Below are 23,045 nucleotides of genomic sequence, written 5' to 3'. Positions count from 1 at the left end.
GTGAAGAAAAAGCAAGTTATATTGAAATAGAATAAGCTAAACAAAGGATTAGACATTATAATTTCTCCAAATTAAAAAAATTCATATTAAACAACTAGTTATCCCATGAACTAATTACCCCAGAAATATCTAAAACCCACCACAAATTCCTGCTCAAAAACAGATTTAGATGGCAATATCTACCTTATCTATGCTGCTGCTACTGCTGCTAAGTCGCCTCAGTCATGTCCGACTCTGTGCGACCCCATAGACAGTAGCCCACCAGGCTCCCCCGTCCCTGGGATTCTCCAGCCAAGAACACTGGAGTGGGTTGCCATTTCCTTCTCCAGACCCCTCAAAAAACATGAATTAAAGTCAAATTATTTATCAAGTATCCATTAAATCCCATATATGGAGCTAATGTAGTTGTGTTTTACTTATCAAAAAGTATAATATATATAAAAAAGAAAACATTATGAAATTAAAACATTATGTTAAGGTGGTCAGATTATATAAAAATTCCTTCCCTAAAATTCTGTAATAATGTTTTTCTGTTTTGTTATTTTTTTTTTTTACATAAGAGTTCAATAACAAATACTATAACACTTAAGATTACATCTAAAACTTCAATGACTTTTTAGTGGGGAAAAAAAAAAAATCAAGTTTAATTGATTTTAAAATCAAAAACTGACATATCAAAAAGCCAATGGGACAGATTCTACTAGATAAGTACACAAAAATATACTCCTACTTGGAATATATTAGTCATCTGTAAGGGTGCTAAACTTCTGAGATGAGCAGAAACTGAAAACTCGCTACTAAAAAAAAGATTTCAGAAGTCAAGAAGATTTAATACAATTTCACAAACACCTAGAGAAAAGGTTTTCTCAAACTATAAAATCTAGGCTAAGTCAGCGAAAAATAGTAGTCCAACTTAGCTCTAATTAATTGGTCTACCTCATCTTAACTCTTCCCTCTACCCTTCTCTCTTCAGGGCAGTCTGACTACTGAACAAATTAAGTGAAAGGAATATTTAAAAAAAAAAAACATCTCCACTGGTTAGGAAATACTTAATATGTAAGACAGAGATACCAGGAATACTTAACATGTAAGACAGAGATACCAGGAATCTCTATAGTTAGAATAAATCCAACCCTCAGACACTCTGGATGGGAGAAGATGAGGGTGAAAAATACAAAATCTCAGAGAACTTAAACATTTAATTTTCACCAACAGTCTTAATCATCTTTTTACCAAACTGCTAAAAGCATGTAAGGTTAAAGTAGAGACATGGCCTCTATCTCACTGAAGGAGAAAAACCTCTACTTAACAATTCTATTATAGCCCAAGTGGCATTCGGCAAGGTTTCTCCACATAGTTCCAATAGGGTTGGGAGAAGCCAAGTTAGATGTGTTTGTGACTCAGCTAATGTATTATTTTTTATGTATTATATAAATTCCTTTTTATGGCTACAATTATGGACTAATCCAAATATTACCTAATTTGTTCTGTTTAACAGCATTTTTAATGACACACATTAATAAAATAATTACATAAAAATAAGATTATCTTAACAAGATAATTATAGAGCAATAGTAAGAAATTCCTACCTGAACTCACCACGATAGAACTTCTGCAAGGCTTCTGGGAAGGAATGCGTATATCGAACAGGAAGACATAAATGACCCTCAGACCTTTATTTTAAAGGGATTTGGGTGGTATAAAGGGAAGAAGAAATAAAAGTACTCAATTCAAAAGGTATCATTAAACTACAAAAATCAGACATGAATATTTTTGAATTTCTACTCTATAATTCATTTTGCCACATATTTATATTTTCAACAAGAACCAAAAAAAAAAAAAAAAGAAGACCAAATAGAAATAGTAGTTTACATCCAGGTTTAATGCCATAATACAACTAAGTTTCCACATTACAGTAAAACTAACAGCAAATTTGCCACTGATCGATATCCATGCAAAATTATCTAATGGTGTAGTGATGTTTGCATCTTAACATCTACATTACTTAACTACTAACTCTGGGCAAGTCACTTTAGCATCAGCTTCTTTATCTCTAAAAGGGTCATAAAACCACCAATCTCAAAAGGTTATTCTGAGGAATCAAACTGTTTATGTGAAAGTTTTTGAACCATAAACCCCTTATAAATATCTTTTAAGATAATCTCTTACTAAAAGAGAACTCAGCTTAATCTAATCTAACTTTAAGGAGTTAACAAATTCATGAAAGACAGAATTTTTTTTTTAAAAATTGCAAATTACAAACTGTTAACCACCTATAGGCTGATACAGGAAGATGAGAGGCTATGGCACCTAACATGAGGAAAGGTGTCCAGAAAGTTCAATCATCCTCATTTATGTGATGCTTCAATCTTGAAGGAGAGGTTGACAGTTTGCCTGGCAAACCAAATCAAACCAAACCAAAACAAACCCTTAATAATAATTGTAAATTAACATAAATGTGAAGAGCCACGTAAAAGGCTTCTACAAAGTTGTAACTAGTCAATTTATCTAAGATAAATTTATCTAAGAGACTTAGGCAGGGACTAGATTTTTTAAATTTTTATATTTACTGCAACACTCTTATACAGTGCTAAGATTATAAAAGTTGAAAGTGAAAGTTTAAGTCGCTCAGTCCTGTCCGACTCTTTGGGACCCCATGGACTTCTCCAGGCCAGAACACTGGAATGGGTAGCCTTTCCCTTCTCCAGGGGATATTCCCAACCCAGGGATTGAACCCAGGTCTCCTGCATTGCAGGCAGATTCTTTACTAGCTGAGTCACAAGGGAAACCCCTTATATAAAAGTTATCAACAGTCATTTATTTGATAGAATACCTACTGAGGTCACCTGCAGGTCTAAAACACTCAAGAGAGAAAAATCTAGGCCTGGCCTGGAGGATTCAATTTCAGTGTGGCTCACTCACTAGTGCTAACTGCTGGCAAGGTCCTCGAGTCTCTCTCCATGTGAGTCACCCCACAGGGCGGCCTTGGTATCCTCACATCATGGTGGCTGACTTGCTCAAGAATGAGCAACCCAAGAGACCAACACAGAAGCTACAGTACTATTTATGACCTGGCCTTGGAATGCACACACTGTTCTATCATATTCTATTGATCTCATGGGCCAGGCCTGCTTACAATGGGAAGGGAACCACATAAAGGTGTAAATAACAAGAGGCTACCTTAAAGTTGGCTATCACATGCTCTCTACCCCATTTTGATTATTAAGCATTTAAATGTCATAATTATAGACAGGGGTCAGCAGAGAGAGTACAGAATACCAAAGAGAAAACTGAAATTGGCTATTTAATTTAGTTGAGTCTACCAATGAGCCATCTTAAAGAAGCAGATCCTCCAGCCCAAGTCAAACCTTTGGATGCCTGCAGTTCCAGCTGACATCTGCCTATAACCTCATTAGAGATCCCAAGTTAAAACCATCCAGCCAAACCCTTCCTGGATTCCTGACACACAGAAACCATGGGAGATAATAAATTATTATTACTGTTGTTTTAAGCCTCAAGTTTGCAGATGATTTGTTATGCTGCGTTTGATAACTACTGCAGAGAAGAAGAAACTTAATTGAACATTAACTTCTGGGCTTAAGTATTGTGAGACACCTCACACTTATAAGAAATATAAGTCAGGCAACCTGAATTATGGAACAAGCTAGAGGCCTTATACATTTATGCCTGGGGGTAAAAAGAAAAACCAAAAGACTTCTAGAATATATTATTCCAGGTAGAAATTAGAGAAACAACACCTTCTGCTTCTCAGTTTCAAAATCTTCACAAGCTAATGAATATTAAGCCAGTTTTTAAAGGAGAATACATTTCAACAAACTATATAAAATATGATCACTAAACAATCTCTTACTTTAATGATACAAAAGTATATCATTAAAAAGTTTTTCTAAAATGTGTACAATCACTAAAGGCAATTAAAAAATAATTACTGAAGCAATAATCTCAGTTACTTGTGCTCAGGAGATATTTGCTCAGCTAGGTCAGGGTCCTAGCCCTGCTCCCTAAAATCATTTAACTAATCATTCATTTTTCAAGTGTTTATTGCCTACTGACTATGTATAATAATAGTATGCTAGAGAAATTTAGTCCTATACTCAAGGAATTTGTAGCCTGACAGAAGAGACAAACAATCAAGCAGAAAATAATAAGGAGAGATAAGTGCACTCTGTAGAAGGAATCATAGTCAGAGCCCAAGACAGGAAGCAGTCTTGAATTAAAAAGAACTACACAATTGAGTCAGTGGTCTAAGGGCACTCCAGGCGAAAGCACAAATAAAGGCATGAAAAGGACCTCTGGAGAACTCTCTCACTTACTCCTTCCAGCCCTGCTATCTTGCTATCAACAAAGCCCAACACCAGAGCAAAAGCTCCCACAAGTGAGCCTCCAATCAAGATGTTAGGCTGCTCATCCATTACACTGTGCTTAAGAACAGCTTCAGGTTGGGGCGGCAGGGCAGGGGGGCGGGGGAGGAAAACTGAATGAAGGTATAAACTTCCATTTATGAGACAAGAAAGTATTGGAGAAGCAATGTGCCACATGCTGGCTAAAGTTAACAACAGTGTATGGTATATTTGAAAGTTATTAAAGAGAGCAGATCTTAAGAGTTCTCATCATTAGGAAATAAACTTTTCCATCTTTTATTTTTTTTAGCTATATCAGATAATAGATGCTAACAACTTATTGTGGTAATGATTTCACACAACACGTGTTACATTAAGTCATTATGTTGTACATCCTACACTTATACGGTGCTGTATGTCCATTATATCTCAATAAAACTGGGCAAAAATACACTGAAAAAAACCCAAAGAATAGACTTCAAGAAGGACCCTAGAATGTTCCTAGAGAGGCATCAGTCCTTTTTTTAAGCTGAAAAACTGCCTGTGGGTAAATAAAGATAGATGAAACTAGAAAAGCGGATAAGCAACAGGTGGTGAAACATCATATACATTATGCTAAGGAATTTGCAAGGCATCCTGAAGATCAAAAGGAAACCCTGAAAGACTTTAACTAAGGAGTGGATACAATCAAATTTGCACTTTAGAAAAAATACTAAGGCAAAGTCTGAAGGATGAGTTGGAAAGAGCAAGAATGGAGATTACTGCAGTAATTTAACTCACACACTACAAAGGCCTGAGCTATGATTAGTAACAGTGAGGAGGGCAAGAGATGGACTCAAAGGTAGGATCCCTAAAACTTCACACTAAATACCCGACCAATATGATGAAGGGAATGAAGGGAGGGGGTGAGGACGAGTCGCCACAGCTTTAGCACCCATTACAATTCCATTCATCAAGTATGGCAGTGGGGAAAGGAGACAAGTTCATTTGTAGGTACATTACTTTTAACTGCCACTAGATACATTCAAGTGGAAGCCAGTATGGCTACAACAGCATGAAGAAAGAGAAAATAATAGGACATAAGGATACAGAATAGTCAGAAGCCAGATAATGTAGAGTCTTGAATGTCACAGTGAGGGTGATCAACCATCCCCATTTGTCCGAGACAGACAATTTTCCCAGGACGAAGGACTTTCGGTGCTAAAACTGAGAAAATCCCAAGCAAACCAGGATGAGAAGGAACTGGTCATCCTAGTCATTGTAAAATTAATTTTATCGTGAGTTAGATGTGGAGCCACAGTAAGACTCTGAGCAGAGAAGTCTATCTAATATTACCAAACTTTTATAAAACAGTCACTGTGGCTGCAGTGGACAGAGACTAAAATAAGGTAAGAGTAGAAGCAAGATCACTGTTGGATATAAAGATTCTGGAGTCACCAGAATCTTAGTTAAAACGACAGATGTTAATCAGTTATTCTGGAGATAGTACAGAAAAGGAATAGAAAAGACTTATCTATGACTAAGTAGAAAGATAATGGTAGAAAATATTTTAATTTGTCAGGAAAGTGAAGGAAGAGAGAATTAAGAAAAAAACAGAGGGGATCAACACACTGAAAATCAAAGGGCAGATTTATTAGAATTGAGGAAATAGGTCTGCTATTAAGGAAGGAGGCTATGGTCAGAGAGATTTGAGAGATGGGGAAATTCTAGATGACTGCAAATTCCAGATATGATCATGGTTGTGAGTAGCTGGAACAGAATAAGGTTATATGTCAGAGAAGCTGAAGAAAGGGGGAAAAAGTGCTAACAGGGTTTGATTTATTTATTAAGTCAATGAAGTCACCCAGGAAGTCAGTGGAGGCATACTTAGGAATGTAGATAAGAGCCTAAGTAAGGGTAGAAGATGCAACATCATTAACTCACCCATCACCAGCAACACCAAAGGTCACCAGTACTCACCTCAATCAAGGGTTCAGGTATTTTCAGCTACAGACACTACTCCCAAACTACCTGGGAAATCAGATGTGAGGACCTGTCCATCCCGAATCATAATTTTCTACCACCAGTGCCAGGGCAATGCATATGTATTTCTCATGCCTAAGCTAACAAAAGAGAGCTAATACTTTGAGAATAACTACAAAGAAGAGAAATCTTCTAAAGGTAGAGATCAATTCTACATGCCTAGATTTCATCACCAAAATGGTTCTGGTACATAGTTCTAACATTCATGATAGCCAGGAAGGGTGATGTTTCCACTCACACAGCAAGCACCATGGCAGACACCCTGTAGCAAGAGGATAAAGAGCTTCCAAACTTTAAGATTCATCATAAATACATACTATGCAAAGCAAAGAATAAATGTTTGTATGTATAACAGGTAAAAAAAATTCTTTTTCCTTACCGTTCTGGGTCGGTGTTTACGCCAATAACTGGTTTAAGTCTGTCCAAGACTTTACTTGCCGCCAAGAGCATCGTGCCATCCCCTGAAGGACATAAAGCATTAAACACTAGTTTTGTAACAAGTCTGATTAACAACACTGTGAACATTAGTTCTTTTAGCAATCACACCCCACCCCATCCTGTTGGCTGCCACAGCCTCCTCCACTTCCCTTCTACCCACTCTTCTTTGTATTCTCTCTCCAATGCTAATCCAGAGTTTCTCAAGAGTGGCAAGAGTGACACTTTAGGCCAGGTAATTGTTCTGTTTTGGGGGTTGTCCTGAGCCTGTAGGGTGAAGGGCAGTATCCCTGGCCTCTACCCATTAGATGCCAATAGTGGCCCCCAGGTGGGAGCCACTATTCTAACCCTATCACTTCTTTTAACCATTCCTCTTTCCTTCTCTCATACCATCAGTCCAAATTCACAAATTATTTTAATGAGAATACATCCAAAGTGTCCAACTTTGCATTTTTCTCCCCACCAAAAAAAAAAACCCATAAAGGTTTATAAAGAATGGTCACTAATGTAATAATACAGCTCAGAAAAAAAACAAGCATAAGAATACTGGGACCAAAAAAAAAAGAATACTGGGACCAAAGAGCGATGGAATTTACCTAATCTCATTAAACTCTTAAACTCAACTATTTTTTAAAGACTGGCATAACTAAACCAAAATACAATTATAAACAATCCTTGTATCATATTTAAAGTTAAAGGCACACCTTAAATATACATACAGAAATACACATGCACAGAACCTCACAGTAACATCATCCACTAAAAAATTAAAATGTTGTATAAAGCACATCTTTTAAAATCTGATTCTAAAAATCTAAAAATTTGTCTTACGGTAGGAATCTGAAAGCTTCATTACAGCTAGCTCACAGGATATTTGGAAATATGACTATTAAAGAGATTTCCATATTCCAACACCTTTACCTCTGCAAAACTATTACCTCCTGCAGCTATGACAGCATCTGCCCATCGAACAGTTTCCTCATCATATTCTCTCCTCTTTACAAGACGAACCTCAATTCCCTCATTCCTAAGATAAAAAAAGTAAAGGGTATATAAAATTTCCACTAACATAAAGCAGTATGTTTTTTGAGAGGCAGATTATTACAATAGAGATGTAAAATAAACAAATTTATTTTACAAACAAATTTATGTTAACTTTGGAAGGTCAGCTTTATATTCATTTAACCACAACAATCAATCAACTATTAACTATAGGAAGCATATGAATAAACTATCTCAAGTCTCCAATGTGCTTTAAAAACATTTTTTAAAGCCCTTGATCAATAGCAATATTAATTAGAATTTCCTTTTATTTTCTCTACTCTTCCTGACACTAAAATTCATTAATACAAAATGGTCCAAAAGACTAACACTTTGAGAGACAATTTTTTAAAATAAGAGCAAATAGCTATTATTTTAAATTCAACAAATATTGACTGCCTGATAAAAACAGTGACTAAAACACTTCCTAATTTGCATGTCCTCACATTGATTCTCTTGCATACACACACTTATTCACTGACTCATTTGGCCTTTAATTAATGGAGGTTTCTATAATCATAATTTTTAGACATTCAAAAACTATTATAATGAACACCTATATAATCTACTATTCTGTTTAAGAAATAAAACATTATCCTGCAGTTGAAGCCTGCTGTGTACAAAATTAACTATGTAGAAAAGGCACTTCTTGGGCAGACCAAATAATAACTGACAATCTGAAATTTTCAGAGTACAATAAAAACTTCCTTAAAAATACTCTAATACCAGATCCATTAGCCACAATATAATTTTCTTAAAATGATTCTATAATGGCTATCTCTCCTAAAAATCTAAGTATTAGCTGCTAGTAAAAATTAAAAAATTGAAAGTCCTCAATACAGAAGCCCACTTAACACCTGATCCCACGGACTTACCGTAAACTATCAAGAATGTGCTCTACATTTTTGGTGTGAATATGATGTCGCTCAAGCAGTCCACTGTAGCTAGAGCCTTTCAGTGCGAGCTATATCAAAATAAAACAAATTTTGCCTTATTACACAATATGCTTTACATATTGTATTTCTTTAAAAAGCCCTATATAAGACAGACTGGGTTGTTCTGGGGTTTTTTGAACATACATTTTAATGGCTATCTGTGAAACCCACAAGTATAAACTTAATTAGAAAGTCTGGTTCCAGAAAATCATAATGTGGTTTTAATACCAAATATAGCATTAAGTTTCCTGAATCAGTATATCCTGAATCCTGAATGTAGTCAACAGGATTTCAAAAGTCCATGTTTTACAGCCTGAGTGTCTTTTTTTTTTTCCTAAATGGATTTTTTAACATGCTGAATTTGGCTACTGAAGACCAAAGATGAACTATTATTTTAGAAAGCAGTCATCTAAAGGTCATCTAATGACCTCTGTTCTACTTGGACTTGCAGCTCTCTTGTATTCCAATTTCTGAACTCTATCTGAAATTTACACAATCCAAAGGGCTTGCTGGCTGCTTGAGAGTGGATAACTTCTAGATGTAAGGACATATAGTCTTCAATAATTGTTTTTGTTAGATGTTTAGAATATTTTATAATGTCACTATCTTATCATTAATATTCTTTTAAACTATGTGTCTTCTAAAATCATCCACAAAGTAAAATGTTGAGAGGGAAGTTTAGAAACATTCATTTAATCATCAAGTAGGAAACATGGTCACTAGAGTGAACGCTAGAATCAAAAAGCATGTAATCTGGGGGGAACAACAAAAGTAAAACTACTTATAGAAAAACTATCAAAGAAAAAGAAACAAAACAGAAGACCAGCAGAAAAGATCTTCTACAACTAAAGATACATGGGAACCACAGCAAGACAGTAAGAGGTATGAGATGCAGCGCAGTCAAGGCCCACACCCCTGGGTGGACAACCCCCAAACGGGGGGAAGGAATAATTTACAACTGCAGAGCTGCTTCCCAAGGAGCAAGGGGCCAGAGCCCCACACTGACTCCCCAGCCCAGAGGCCCTGCACTGGGAAGACGAGTCCCCAGACATCTGGCTATGAAGGCCAGTGGGACTTACTTTTAGGAGAACCAGGGCTGTGGGAAATAAAGAGCACACACAAAACTTCACACACTCCAGGACCCAGCACAGAAGCAGCCATTTGAAAAAATCCTGGGTCAGACCCATCTGCTGATCTTGGAGAGGTTCCTGAGGAGGCAGGAGGCAACTAGAGCTCACCCTGACGATGTGGGCCACTGGTGATGGCCACTGTGGGACGCTCGTTCCACCATGAGGGCACTGGCGCTGGCCAACGCCATTGTGGAACTCCCTCTCTAGCTTATTACTGCCACTGCCTGTGGGATGCGAACCCACAGGCCTGCCACCTAAAGACCCCGATGAGCCCATAGGTAACCCCAGACCTAGCCCTGTCCACCTGAGAACCCGAGACCCAGCCCACACACCAGCACGCTCATAGCAGGCCTGGGATCCCCAGGACCCGGCTCCGCCTATCAGTGGACCTGTAATAGCCTGGGGGCCGGCTCACTCACTGGGGAGTGGGGCAGCACAGTTCAAGGCCCCCTGGACCCTGGCCACCAGTGGGTTGACCCCAACTCCAGGACCTCCAGGGCCCTGCAACCAGAGACTCCAGGACTGCCTCCACCCACCAGTGGGATGGTGCCAACCCCAGGACCCGGTTCTCCCACCAGAGGGCAGGTACCAGCCTGGGGATCCTGTTGACCCAGCCCCACCCACCAGTGGGCCAACAGCAGCTCTGGAGCAGCTTGTGCTCTCAACCAGCTGCCAAGATCTGACCCCACCCACCATTAGGCTGACGCCAGCTTTGCGACATCCCCGACCCCACAGCCAGTCATGTCAAGAGCCAGCCCTGCCCATCAGCAGGCCAATACCAGATGTGGAACCCCTACATGCAACCACCTAGTCCAGAACTCAGCTCCACCCACAAGTGGGCCAGCACCAGGTCAAGGGACCCCAGAGCCACACAGCCAGCAGCCTCATGACCCAACCCCACCCCACAGCAGCCAGCACACCAGGCAGGGCCTGACAACCAACCAGACACCCCACAGTAGTCAGCTGGCACAGGAGGGCCCATGCAGCCCAACAGGAGGCATCCCTAGAGTATGTAAGTCTGGTGACCAGAAAAAAGTGTGTTGCTGACATGCAAAGGACATCTAAAAAAGGCTGTTTCTCCAAAGCTGGAAAACATAACCAGCTTACCAAATATACAGAAACAAAAACAGCAAATCAGGAATAATGCAGCAGGGAGGAATACGTTCCAAATAAGTGAACAAGATAAAATCGCAGAATTAAATGAAATGGAGACAGGAAATCTAAGCCTGATAAGAGTTCAAGGTAATGATCAAAGAACTCTGGAGAAGATTAAATGAGAAGAGTGAGAAGTTAAAAGGTTTTAAAAAAAAGAGTTAGAAAATATAAGGGGCTTCCCTGGTGGCTCAGACACTAAAAAATTTGCCTGCAATGCAGGAGACCCAGGTTCAACCCTTGGGTCTGGAAGATCCCCTGGAGAACAGATAGGCTACTCACTCCAGTATTCTTGCCTGGAGAATTCCATGGACAGAGAAGCTTGACGGTCATGGGGTCTCAGAGAGTTGGACATGACTGAGCGACTAAAACTTTCACTTCAAAAATATAAAGATGACGAAACAGAGATGAAGAATAATAACTGAAATGAAAAATACACTAGAAGGACTCAACATTACATTAGATGATATAAAGGGATGGATCAGCGAGATGAAAGATATAGTAGTGGAAATCACTGGAGATGAACAGAAAAAGGAAAAAAAGAATAAAAAGAAATAAGGACAGTTTAAGAGACCTCTGGGACAACAGTTGCAAAATAAATGAGTCACAGTATGAAATGATTATGTGGTGATCACTCTGAAACGTTAGAAACATCAATCATGATGCTCTGTAACAAGAACATAGTGCTGTAGGTCAATTATACTTCAAAAACAAACTCATTCAGAAAAAGAGAGATCTGTGGTTACTAGAAGGAACGGAGAGTTGGAGGAAAGTAGTCAAAAGGCACAAACTCCCAGTTTTAAGATAAATATTAGAGATGTACAACATGATAATTTTAATTAACACTGCAGTATGTTATATATAAAAGCTGTTGAGAGTAAATCCTTAGAGGTCTCATCACAAGAAAAAAAATTTCTATTTCTTTAATTTTATATCTATATGAGATGACAGATGCTTACTAAACTTACTGTGATAATCATTTCATGACGTATAAATGTCAAATCATTATGCTGTACACCTTAAACTTACATGATGCTGTGTAAAAATTACATCTCAAGAGAATTTCTTCTTGTGAATTACTATAATTCTTTAATAACTCATGCTTAATACATTTATTTAGGGAATACAAGTTCTTTCATTAATTATTTTCATAAACAATGTAGCTGGTTGGCCTACTAAGTTGTATTAACATAGACAAGCTAATTAGGCTGGAGAAGGCAATGGCACCCCACTCCAGTACTCTTGCCTGGAAAATCCCATGGACGGAGGAGCCTGGTGGGCTGCAGTCCATGGGGTTGCTAAGAGTTGGACACAACTGAGCAGCTTCACTTTCACTTTTCACTTTCCTGCACTGGAGAAGGAAATGGCAACCCACTCCAGTGTTCTTGCCTGGAGAATCCCAGGGACGGGGGAGCCTGGTGGGCTGCCGTCTATGGGGTTGCACAGAGTCGGACATGACTGAAGCGACTTAGCAGTAGCAGCAGCTAACTAGGCAACTAAGAGATAAGACATTTTTAAAAATCACTAATAAAAAGCATCAATTAGAAAGTCTTATATCACTATTTAACTTGCTCTTATATTAAAAAACAATTTTATTTAATACTCAAAGGATAGTAAGAATTTCTAGTTACCAGCTTAGAAAATAACAACACTTCAAAGATTTAAAAACATACTTCAATTAGACAAAAACAGGAACTCAGGAATTCTCTGTAAAACATCTTAAAATTAAGAAACTAAAGAAATTACTGAAATTTAGAATACATTCTCAACTCTGCAATGCTACATTTAAGGTATCAGTATTAGTGACAAAGTTCTTAATATTTTTTTTTTTTCCTCCAAAAGCTTGTTAATTCTCATCAGCATTAACAAAAAGTTTTTTTTAAAGATTATCCACTAAAATGGAAAAACTGGTGTGAACCTAAAAGTTCTACAGCAGACACACTTAACGTGACAGAACTGCCCCTATAAAATCTGCCAAAGCCAACAACGCTTCCCCCCACATGCTTCGAGGTTAAGACAAAACACAGCACAACATGAAAGGGGGCAGGGAGAGGATTCTGAAAGGACAGAATTTAACCACGCCCCAAGGCCAGATGCGATAGTCGTGCTGTTTTCTAAATGGCCCAAACACTTCTATTCAAGTATCACAGACATCTTTACTTGACCAAAACCGAATTAAAATTTTAACTTGTTTTACTAGTCAGATGAGTGTTTACTATTTTGTACTCCAGTAAGGGAAGGAAATATATCTTTTCAAATTTAACATGTAAGAAATGCACAAACTTGTGAGACAATGACAGCTGGTATGTAAACTCACTAGGCATAATTTAAGCACTCTTAGAAGAATACACAACTAAATGGTACACCAAGCACCACCCAAAACTGCCTTAAAAGGATTAGTGGCACCTAACTAACAGCTAGAGAAAGTAAACTATTTATCCGAGCCAGATCAAGCCAGCCACAGGAAACTCTAACCATTTCTTCAGCTGTATTTAGTATTTATCTTCACTTATTTCTATTCCATTTACTCTTTATCTCAGGCCCTCACCTTTACTGTCCTCATTGTTCTAGCCCTGCTTCTGCATTCTCCTTAATTCTGTTACTGACTCCCTTATGCAATGGGATGGCACCAGCTTCCATCTTTGGCATGCCTATCTGTTTCCGTTTCACTTTCATTATCTCCCCACTCCAGGGACTTGATCTACCCAGTATACACCAGCACCTAAGAAGTTAACTGCTAGCTCAAGCCTGTTTCTTGAGTTACAGGCTCCAATTTTTAAACGTCTACCTTTATATCCACCCAGTAGGTCAAGTACTTCTCCCCAAAACCATCTAAATCTGATTATATATTCCTCCTAATTTGCTTTTCTGAATCCCATATAGTAGTTAATAATACTTCCATTTACCTAGTCAACAGAGTAAATCCCAGGTGTCAGCTTTAATTCTCCCTCCACAATGAATCTCCACAGCCAGCCAGTGGTAAAGCCCAGTAATTATACCTGTGAACTATTTCTCCTATCTGTCCTTTATTTTCATGTTGCCACTGCTTGAGTTCTGGACAACATCAACTCTTATCTGGTCTTTTGTAATAGCTTGCCTCTTGAGTTTCTAAAGCAGTTTCTTCCTTAAAAATACTTCCCATTCCCCTCATCATCTAACCACTCCCACCAGAAGGCTGCTTTCACACTAGTCCCAGAATAGTGACATTTCAGAAAAACTGAGCTATCCTCCACTCCTGCGGGGAAGAGAGCAAGGCTGAGCAAGGGTTGTGTTCTGCTGTTAAGAGTTAAAACCACTACGAGCTAAAACCATGGCATCTAACAACTTTATAAGGCCCTCTTGGGCTTTCCCTGTGGCTCAACTGGTGAAGAATCCGCCTGCAATGTGGGAGACCTGGGTTCCATCCCTGGGTTGGGAAGATCCCCTGGAGAAGGGAACAGCTACCCACTCTAGTATTCTGGCCTGGAGAATTCCATGGATATGTCACAAAGAGTCAGACACAGACTGAGCGACTTTCACTTTCACTTAAAGTGTTTAGCTTCAATAATACTCCCTCTTGAGCAATGATTTTCAAATTGCCCTCAGAATGGCTGCCACATTAATCTGGTGGTCACAATCAGAATTAATAGTCAAGAAAAAATAAACTATACTGCATGTAACAAGAGTAAACTGCTTCATGTTATCTTCTGTACCAAATATGAGTTCATCATGATACGAGATTTTTCTGATTGTGAATTAGTCACCAAGTTTGAGGTTTTATTACTGGCAAAAAGATGACCTTTCCTGCTGCCTTGCTAGTACTGTTCCCTTCCCTTCACATATAAACTCTTTCTTATTCTTTAATACTTAAGTAGCTTAAAATTAAAAGATACAATTTTCACCCTCATCACACTGGCAAAAATGGTAAAGTCTACCAAGTGCTGATGAGAACACTGGAATCAGCGAGTCATTCAATGCTTATGGAAAAATTACTTGTATTTTTATTTGAAGCATTTTTTTAAATAGTGGAAAAACTGAAAATAACCTAATTATTCAAATAATGGAATACTATAGTAGTTAAAATGAATTAACATATATCAACATAGAATTTATAACCAATAGTGAATAAGAAAAGCAAATTTCTAAAAAAAGACACATTCTAAAGAATATATTACTGATGTAAATTTTTAAAGACAAAAAAAGGCTAAAACACAGTCAACTTATACTTTATTAGTTGAGAAGTTATTAATATGCATCAATAAATACCTTTCTATATTCAAAGTTTACATCATATAAATAAAAATATAGAAAAAGTGATCATAGTAAAAAAAAAATTAAAATTATTTACAATTTCATGACTGGCTACAGGCTTCTCCAAGTAAGCCTAATATATAGGGCTGGTTGAAAACCAGGGCTCTAAAGCATATTGATCAATAATTCTGTCAATGGAATCTTAGCTACTGTGATATTCAATCCTTTTACACCTTTATAAGTCTCTTATTTAACTGTAAATACTTATATACTTATATATCGTATGCCTCTATTTCCCAAGCTGTGTTCCACAGAAATAAAAACATTTTCTGCCTCCATCCAAAATTTCATGGTCAAATAGAAGCATCGTCTGTTTAGGCTTACGGTTCTCAAACATATTTAACCATGGAGCCTCTTTCAGGGAACTCACATCAGTAATCTCTACCTTAGTGAAGTGAAGTGAAATTGCTCAGTCGTGTCTGACTCTTTGCGACCCCATAGACTACAGCCTGCCAGGCTCCTCTTGTCCATGGGATGTTCCAGGCAATAGTACTGGAGTGGATTGCCATTTCCTTCTCCAGGGTATCTTCCCAACCCAGGGCTCAAACCCGGGTCTCCCGCATTGTAGACAGACACTTTACTGTCTAAGCCACCAGGGAAATCCAATCTCTACCTTAGGTTTTCAGCAACTAACATCTTTCCTAAGCGTGACACTGGAAATAAGACTCTGGACTGGCAGCCTCAGGGTAAAAAGAACTAAAAAAGAAAAAAAAAAAATTTTTAATTCAGAAACATTTCCCTACCTTTATTTAGTGGAGATGGAAAGGCAGAGAGGATAAGGAGTAAACTACAGCTCTGACCTCAACTCCAGAGGAAAAAATAACCACAGATCATGTGCTAAAGTGGAAAACTCACAAAGATACGTATTATGAAAACACAGTGAAGAATACCTAACACAACCTTGATGGCTAGAGATGGGCCCAGCAAGGTTATCAAGGATGGCTTCCTGTGAGAGGAATGTGTAAGCTTCACCCTTTGGCAAGAACGGGAACTAGCTAAAGCAGTGGTCCCCCCAACCTTTTTGGCATCAGGGATATTTCACAGAAGATAATTTTTCCACAGATGAGGGCAGGGCGTGATGGTTTCAGAATGATTTAAGCACATTACATTTATTGAGTTACATTTACTGAGTAATGAGAGCGATAGGGAGGGCTGTAAATAACAGATTAAGCTTCTCTCCCTCTCCTGCTGCTCACCTCTCACTGTGGGGCCGGGTTCCTAACAGACCACAAGCCAGCAGAGATCCGTGGCCTGGGAGCTGGGTGGGGTGGTGGGGTTAGGGACCCCTGGGCTAAAGGATGAAGGAGGATTAGAAGCAAAAGGGGCTACAAAGGTAAAGACACTGGTGGACGCAAATCAAATGACCCTGAAATACCATTTTGCACCTACAGGTTAACAAAGACCCCAACATGTGCTAAGCTGTTTATGAAAAAATAAGTACCTTCGTATATTGCTGGTGAAGGTACACACTGGTACAGCCTCTAAGGGAAGCAATTTGGCAATACTTATTAAAATTTCAAATTTTTCTCACTTAGCAATTTTACTTTTAAGTATTTAGAGTTTGATTCATTAATACAAATTATTGTGTTATCCATAACACAAATTATTACTATTCATTACATAGTATATTTTTAAAAACTAAGGCATTTGCACAAAATACTATGTACATACTAAAAGGAATAAGGGGCAGAATAACTTAAATAATATGTTAGCATTGAGTAAAAGGGGATGGAATAAAAAAAAAAGAACATTTCACTCTGTGGGTTTGTATGTATAGATTATTTCTGGAAGGAAACACAAGAAATTAACATTGGTTACTTTCAGGGACAAAAACTGAGTGTCCATTGACAAGAATAAGAGTTTTCACTGCATACTCTTCTGTATCTTTTACATTTTGAACCATTTTAATGTGCTACTGATACATAAAGAAATTAATTAGATAAGCACAACATCTAATGGAAATTAAAGCAGTTTGAAAACAATGGAAAATGAAGTTCTAGACAAGAAGTGATTAGAAATAAAGCTTAAGAGGTGGACCCGAGTCAGTTCCTAAAAGACCTTGTTTTTAGCACACAAAGGATAATAAAGGTTCACCTCAAAGTGTGATCTGGGGACCAACTGCAAACCTGGAGAGTTTGTTAAAAATGTGAATCCCTTAAGCATCAGCAGTCTTAAGGGTATGGTTCAGAGCCCAGAGTCTGGGAGTTCTCCACAAACTGAATCTTTACATCTGAGGGGAAGAAAGATAAGGTTCAGGTACCTGCATTCTAACAAATTCCCTGGGTGACTCTATAGGTTACAGGGAGCTTCTGAGGCGTTCTAAGCAGAGGAGTAAAGTGGCCAGATGTTCACTTTGGATAGACTACTCAGGTTCCTGTGTCTAGAAGATGTGAAAGGAGTGAGGTTCTGTTGGAAGACTCTGGCAGGACTCCAGATCATGTTCGTTCACTTGATAAACACTCATGGTGCATACACTACACTCACCGCACATGTGGCAGAAATGTTATCTGCCCAAGAACTACAAGTTACACCACTGTTTTCAGAGTAAGGAGAACAAAATCCAAGGTGCTGCATCTCCCAAATCTGCTAAGAAGGCAGTAACTAGGAAGAACTTAAGCCAGTGACAGAGGGACTACTAAATGAAATAATGCTATCCCACTAGGACACTAATTTTAAAAGAAATTAAAAATGGAAACCATAGAGTTGCTTCTGGGGTTGTATGACTTGGAGTGGAGCCAGATACGGGTGGTAACGGTTCATTTGTTATTTGGCATATATTAAAATATTCTGAAATAAAACATTCTCTTTGGCCGATAGGTGTGTTTATGATGGCAAAATCCTTTCCAATCAGTTTTGATTCATCCAAAGGTTTAGTTTGTGAGTGGCATCAACCCTGATAATATAAGCTCCACATCCACTGACAGCTACATCACTTATGAGGCAAGCGTAATAAAATAGTTTAGTTCTTGCAAAGTTTTGAGCCAGGAAAGGTAAACTCGCTGACTAAAAATTTATTCACAAGAAAAGTCACTGATCAGCTAGGGGGAAAGGAAATGCAAGAACTGAAAATAAACCAAAGTAAAACCAATATGAATGAGCAATTAAAAGTCAAACTTTGACCCAGTCTGTTTATGCTTTATCAACTAAGAAATATTTCCTTTAATTGTTTATGTTTCTACAAGGTTACAGAACCATGAAGCTTCAGAGTATGAAATTATTCTTGCACTCTATCCCTCGCCTTCCATTTTCATTTTAACAAGTACCCTAATAGAGATCTATTTTGCCACAGAACAATCACCACCACCCCCACAAAAGAGAACCATCTGCCCTAAAACTTCAGGTTCCCAAGACACCATAGACACAGCCAGCCACGGTGCCAGAACACTCAAGGAAGCGAACACTTGGCGACTGTCTTTTATACCCAATTCACATGATTCCTATCCCTCAGTATCTTTTACCCCAACAAAATAGCAAACAATATTAACCATATCATTCCTATCACAGAATCCCATTTTAGAACAATTTCACACAGTCCAGTATTGTTTGGCCTGTCCCTGAACTCTGGTATGGGCTCCACCTAATACTATTCCATTCCAAATTTGTTGTCGTTTAGTCGCTAAGTCCTGTCCCAATTCTTTGTGACCCCAGGGACTGTAGCCTGCCAGGCTCCTCTGTCCATGAGATTTCCCAGGCAAGGATACTTGAGTGGGTTGCCATTTCCTTCTCCAGGGCATCTTTTCAACCCAGGGTTCAAATCCATGTCTCTTGCTTGGCAGGAGGATTCTTTATCACTCAGTCACCTGGGAAGCCCTTCATTCTGAATACTGGCCTTAATATAAATACCTCAAATCAGTTACAGACAAATCCAATAATACTTAGTTGAAATGATAGCAACAGCAGCTATTTCAAAACTCTGTTCCACAGTCCCGAAGTGTTACTTCAAAAGTTTTCTTATTCCAAACAGCATACTCAAGCAATAGGCAAATATTTACCCATTACAGATTTCTCTTCAGATACTCAAGAGTGGGTATACCAGGTAGTTCAGTTTTTGAAAGACTTGATTTATCTTACATTTAAAAAGTTTTGATAAGTGGTAATCTAGTTCAGATATTCAAGAATTAATCTAATTCAGATGCCACTCATATCATGAGGCCTTATACAAGTTATTCAGAGTTCTGAAGTATCAGAAAGGGCCTTGGAGGCTCTCTAGTCCAATCCTAGTACTTCACAGAGTGAACTAGGTGGATGCACCCTGAAAACTGGCAGCACCACACCAAAAGTACCACTGTCACCAAGGAGCCCCAGAGAAGTTAAAAAGCAGCAGAGGAATTTGACCACACAGGACTTGGGCCTGGCTGCAAGCTCCTGATCCCCAATCCCACACTCTGATCATGCCAACCAAGTATATTGTTTTTAACTGTTGTGGGAGGCTTCCATAAAATTGTTATGAAGAACATATTTATGCGTATACAGCACTTGACAGCTTCTAAAAAGTATAACAGATGTGCAGAATTAGAAGCAGGACCCAAAGGACACCACCTCTTTCCCAAATCAGAAACAATTGCTTCTCACCTTTTTATTTCCTGCCTCACGCTCAGCTTCACTCCTTTAACACAAACTCAACTACTCCAACCTCCTGCTCAAACTGTTTGATTTACTCTTTTTTTTAAATTTTATTTTATTTTTAAACTTTACAAATTGTATTAGTTTTGCCAAATATCAAACTGAATCCGCCACAGGTATACATGTGTTCCCCATCCTGAACCCTCCTCCCTCCTCCCTCCCCATACCATCCCTCTGGGTCGTCCCAGTACACTAGCCCCAAGCATCCAGCATCGTGCATCGAACCTGGACTGGCAACTCGTTTCATACATGATATTATACATGTTTCAATGCCATTCTCCCAAATCTTCCCACCCTCTTCCTCTGCAACAGAGTCCAATCAAACTGTTTGATTTACTCTTTAAATGATGCAAATGTTTTCCATAAACTGCTACCTTCAAACACTTTAGGAAAAGGAGAGAAATGAGCACCTAGCATTGCCATCAGATGAATACAGAGGCCCTCCTCAATTAACTCATTAAACAATGAAGCTAAATGTTGAAAATAGTACTTATGGCTGGGGCTACAGTCCATGGGGTGGCAAGGTACCTGAGCAAATAACACTTTCACTTTCTGGAGTGGGTTGCCATTTCCTTCTCCAGGGAATCTTCTCCACCCAGGGAATGAACTTGGGTCTCTGGCGTTGCAGGAGGATTCTATACCAGCTGAGCCACCAGGGAAGCCCTTCATTTTGATAAGCCCTTCAATATTTGATAAAATATTACCAAAAAATTGCTGATGATTGCCAACTACAAGTTCAGGACCAGAGTGTCTATTCTGGTACAGAATGCTACAGGACTATGGTTATAGGAAATTAATTCCAAAGTCTTTTGGGGTGGTCTCAACAATTAAGAGATTTCCAATGGAGATTTTTCCAGATATACGGTTCATCGTAGAAACATCATTCTCCTTTTCCTAAAGTGGGTGTGGGCGTGGGATTAGATGCTTCAAAAATAAGAGTGAAAGTAGGTAATATTCACCACCTTAGTGAAGTCGCTCAGTCGTGTCCGACTCTTTGCGATCCCAAGAGCCTGGTGTAGCCCACCAGGCTCCTCCGTCCATGGGATTATCCAGGCAAGAATATTGGAGTGGGTTGCCATTTCCTTCTCCAAGGGATCTTTCCGACCCAGGGATGGAACCCAGGTGTCCCGCATTGCAGGCAGACGCTTTAACCTCTGAGTCACCAGGGAAGCCATAATTAGGTGTATTTATATACTTTTCAAAGATATTAATAAACATCCATACCAAACATAGTCTATTATGGAGGCATTACTACACTATAGACATAGGCGCTGTATTTACCTGCCTTCGTTTGGACCTTTCTATTTAATAACATACATTCAAAGTCAAATTTCTCCCTTGCTCTTCCTAGCACCGGAGACACGTGAGCTTTTAAAGCAAACTCCTAGAACCTTGTCTGAGGACCACGTTCCAGCACGGAAAAGGCTCAAGCCGACTGGCTCTCCCGAGTGCCCCAGGCCTGGCAGTCGTGCCCAGTAAAAGGGGGTGTGTCCACGGTACCAGAGCCCTCTTTTCCGCTGCCCGCAGCGGTACCCAGGGGCCCCCTTTCCCCCCGGGGCGGCCTGGGGAGAGATTCCCAGAGCATCCAAGCTTCAGACCTACCTCGCTCCGGGTTGTTTAAAGGGGGTGTGGGTGGTGAGGGCGCAAATGAATGCCCAAACCTCTCCCACAGTGAGAGTCCTTCTCCCACCCAAGGTTCCTCCAGACGCCCCGGCTTGGGGGCGGGGGTCTTCGCACTAACAGTGAACCTGCCCCTCCCTCTCTCTCTCTAAACAAACACACACACACACACACACACACACACACACGCTCGCGCGCACACGCAGGAGAGGGGAGCCTACAAGCGAAGCCGGAGGGAGTGGAGGGTAGCGTGCAGGGCAGGCCTGGCATCTAGGACGCCCCGGGAAGAAGGGTTGTCCCGAGAGGTCTCGCCCGAGGGGGCGCGGCCGGCCCCCCAAAGTCGCGGGCCTGGGCCCGGCCGAGACACAAGAGCGGGGGCCGCCGGGACCCACCAGCTGCTTCAGGTCCTCCTCCGACAGCTCCGCGTAACGGTATCGCTGCTGCTCGAACTCGTACCGGGTGGTTTTGGCCACCACCACCACCCGGGACGGGCGGAAGCCGCCGTCGGGGCGGCTACCACAGCCCGCCAGCTCGCGCGGCTGCCCCTGCCCCAGGTGCCGCCGGCTGCCACCTTCACCGCCGAGCCACGGCCGCGCGGCGGGGCCTCCCGCGCCCGGCCCCCTGAGCACCGCTGCCCGGCCCCCAGCCACGCGACGACAGCTGCCCAGCAAGAAGCCTCGGTAACAAGTCATCGTCGGCCCTGCAGCGGCTGCAGGCCTCGGCTCCCCGCCGGCAACACTGCGGGCCGTCCGCGCCGCCCCTGCCTCCGGGTTCCCGCCAGACTGGCAGAGGTTAAGTGCACAGTAGTGCGTGGCCCGCGCCGCGAGGGGGACGTGCCCAGACGTTGACGGGGGCGGGTAAAGCCCGGCGATTGGGAGTCCGGAGAGCCCAAGAAAAAGGTAGGCGGGGAAAAGTGGGAGGCCTCCCAGTGGTGAGGCTGTGTTTGTTTGGGTGGCCTTTTCCATCCACGCCTGCGCAGTGGCCACTTCCCCGCCCGGGGACCGACCTCCAGCTCCACCCCTTTCCCCCGCGTCTGCACCCTCCCCCCTAGGCCAACTCTGTGAGCCAATCAGAACCCGCAGCGGTTTTGGAGGCCGAGGAGCTTCGGGGATTGGCTGCGGCCGGGGGAAGGGCTGGAATTCTATTTGATGTAGGAGCTGCACCCAGGTGGAACTGGTCTGAGGTGGCTCTGGGCCTGCGAGTACGGTTTTAAGCGCCTGGCGGGAAAGCACGTGCGGCCGCAACTCCTTGTTCTGGATTCTGTTTCGTTATTGCAGATAGACCCTTTGTTCCATCCTGCAGTATCGCGTGGCTAATGTGTCCGGCTCCGGGCTAGGGTCTGAGAAGACCGACTCAGGAATCGCTCCCCTATTTGCGGGGCCTACTGCAGAATGAAAACGCAGAGTCCCTTGTTGAGAAATTGTTAACAATTGCAA

General features: G+C 40.6%; 1 protein-coding gene across 1 annotated transcript in view; it reads right to left on the bottom strand.

Moving 5' to 3' along the window:
- NADK2 (NAD kinase 2, mitochondrial) overlaps positions 1 to 22,462 on the bottom strand; it is a 45,261-nt gene extending 22,799 nt beyond the window's left edge. Inside the window, exons 1-5 of the mRNA XM_070357805.1 lie at positions 22,002 to 22,462; positions 8,735 to 8,823; positions 7,757 to 7,845; positions 6,763 to 6,844; positions 1,590 to 1,673 (exon numbers count right to left, since the gene is read on the bottom strand). Of these exons, the coding sequence (XP_070213906.1) occupies positions 1,590 to 1,673; positions 6,763 to 6,844; positions 7,757 to 7,845; positions 8,735 to 8,823; positions 22,002 to 22,301 (644 nt within the window). The 5' untranslated portion in view covers positions 22,302 to 22,462. The remainder of the gene's footprint in view (positions 1 to 1,589; positions 1,674 to 6,762; positions 6,845 to 7,756; positions 7,846 to 8,734; positions 8,824 to 22,001) is intronic.
- Positions 22,463 to 23,045: the final 583 nt, after the last annotated feature.

This window comes from Bos mutus, chromosome 20 (genome assembly GCF_027580195.1).
Source record: "Bos mutus isolate GX-2022 chromosome 20, NWIPB_WYAK_1.1, whole genome shotgun sequence".
Taxonomy (NCBI): Eukaryota; Metazoa; Chordata; class Mammalia; order Artiodactyla; family Bovidae; genus Bos; species Bos mutus.
The sequence above is the reverse complement of the archived record's forward strand: the minus strand, read 5'-3'. Positions and strand labels throughout refer to the sequence as shown.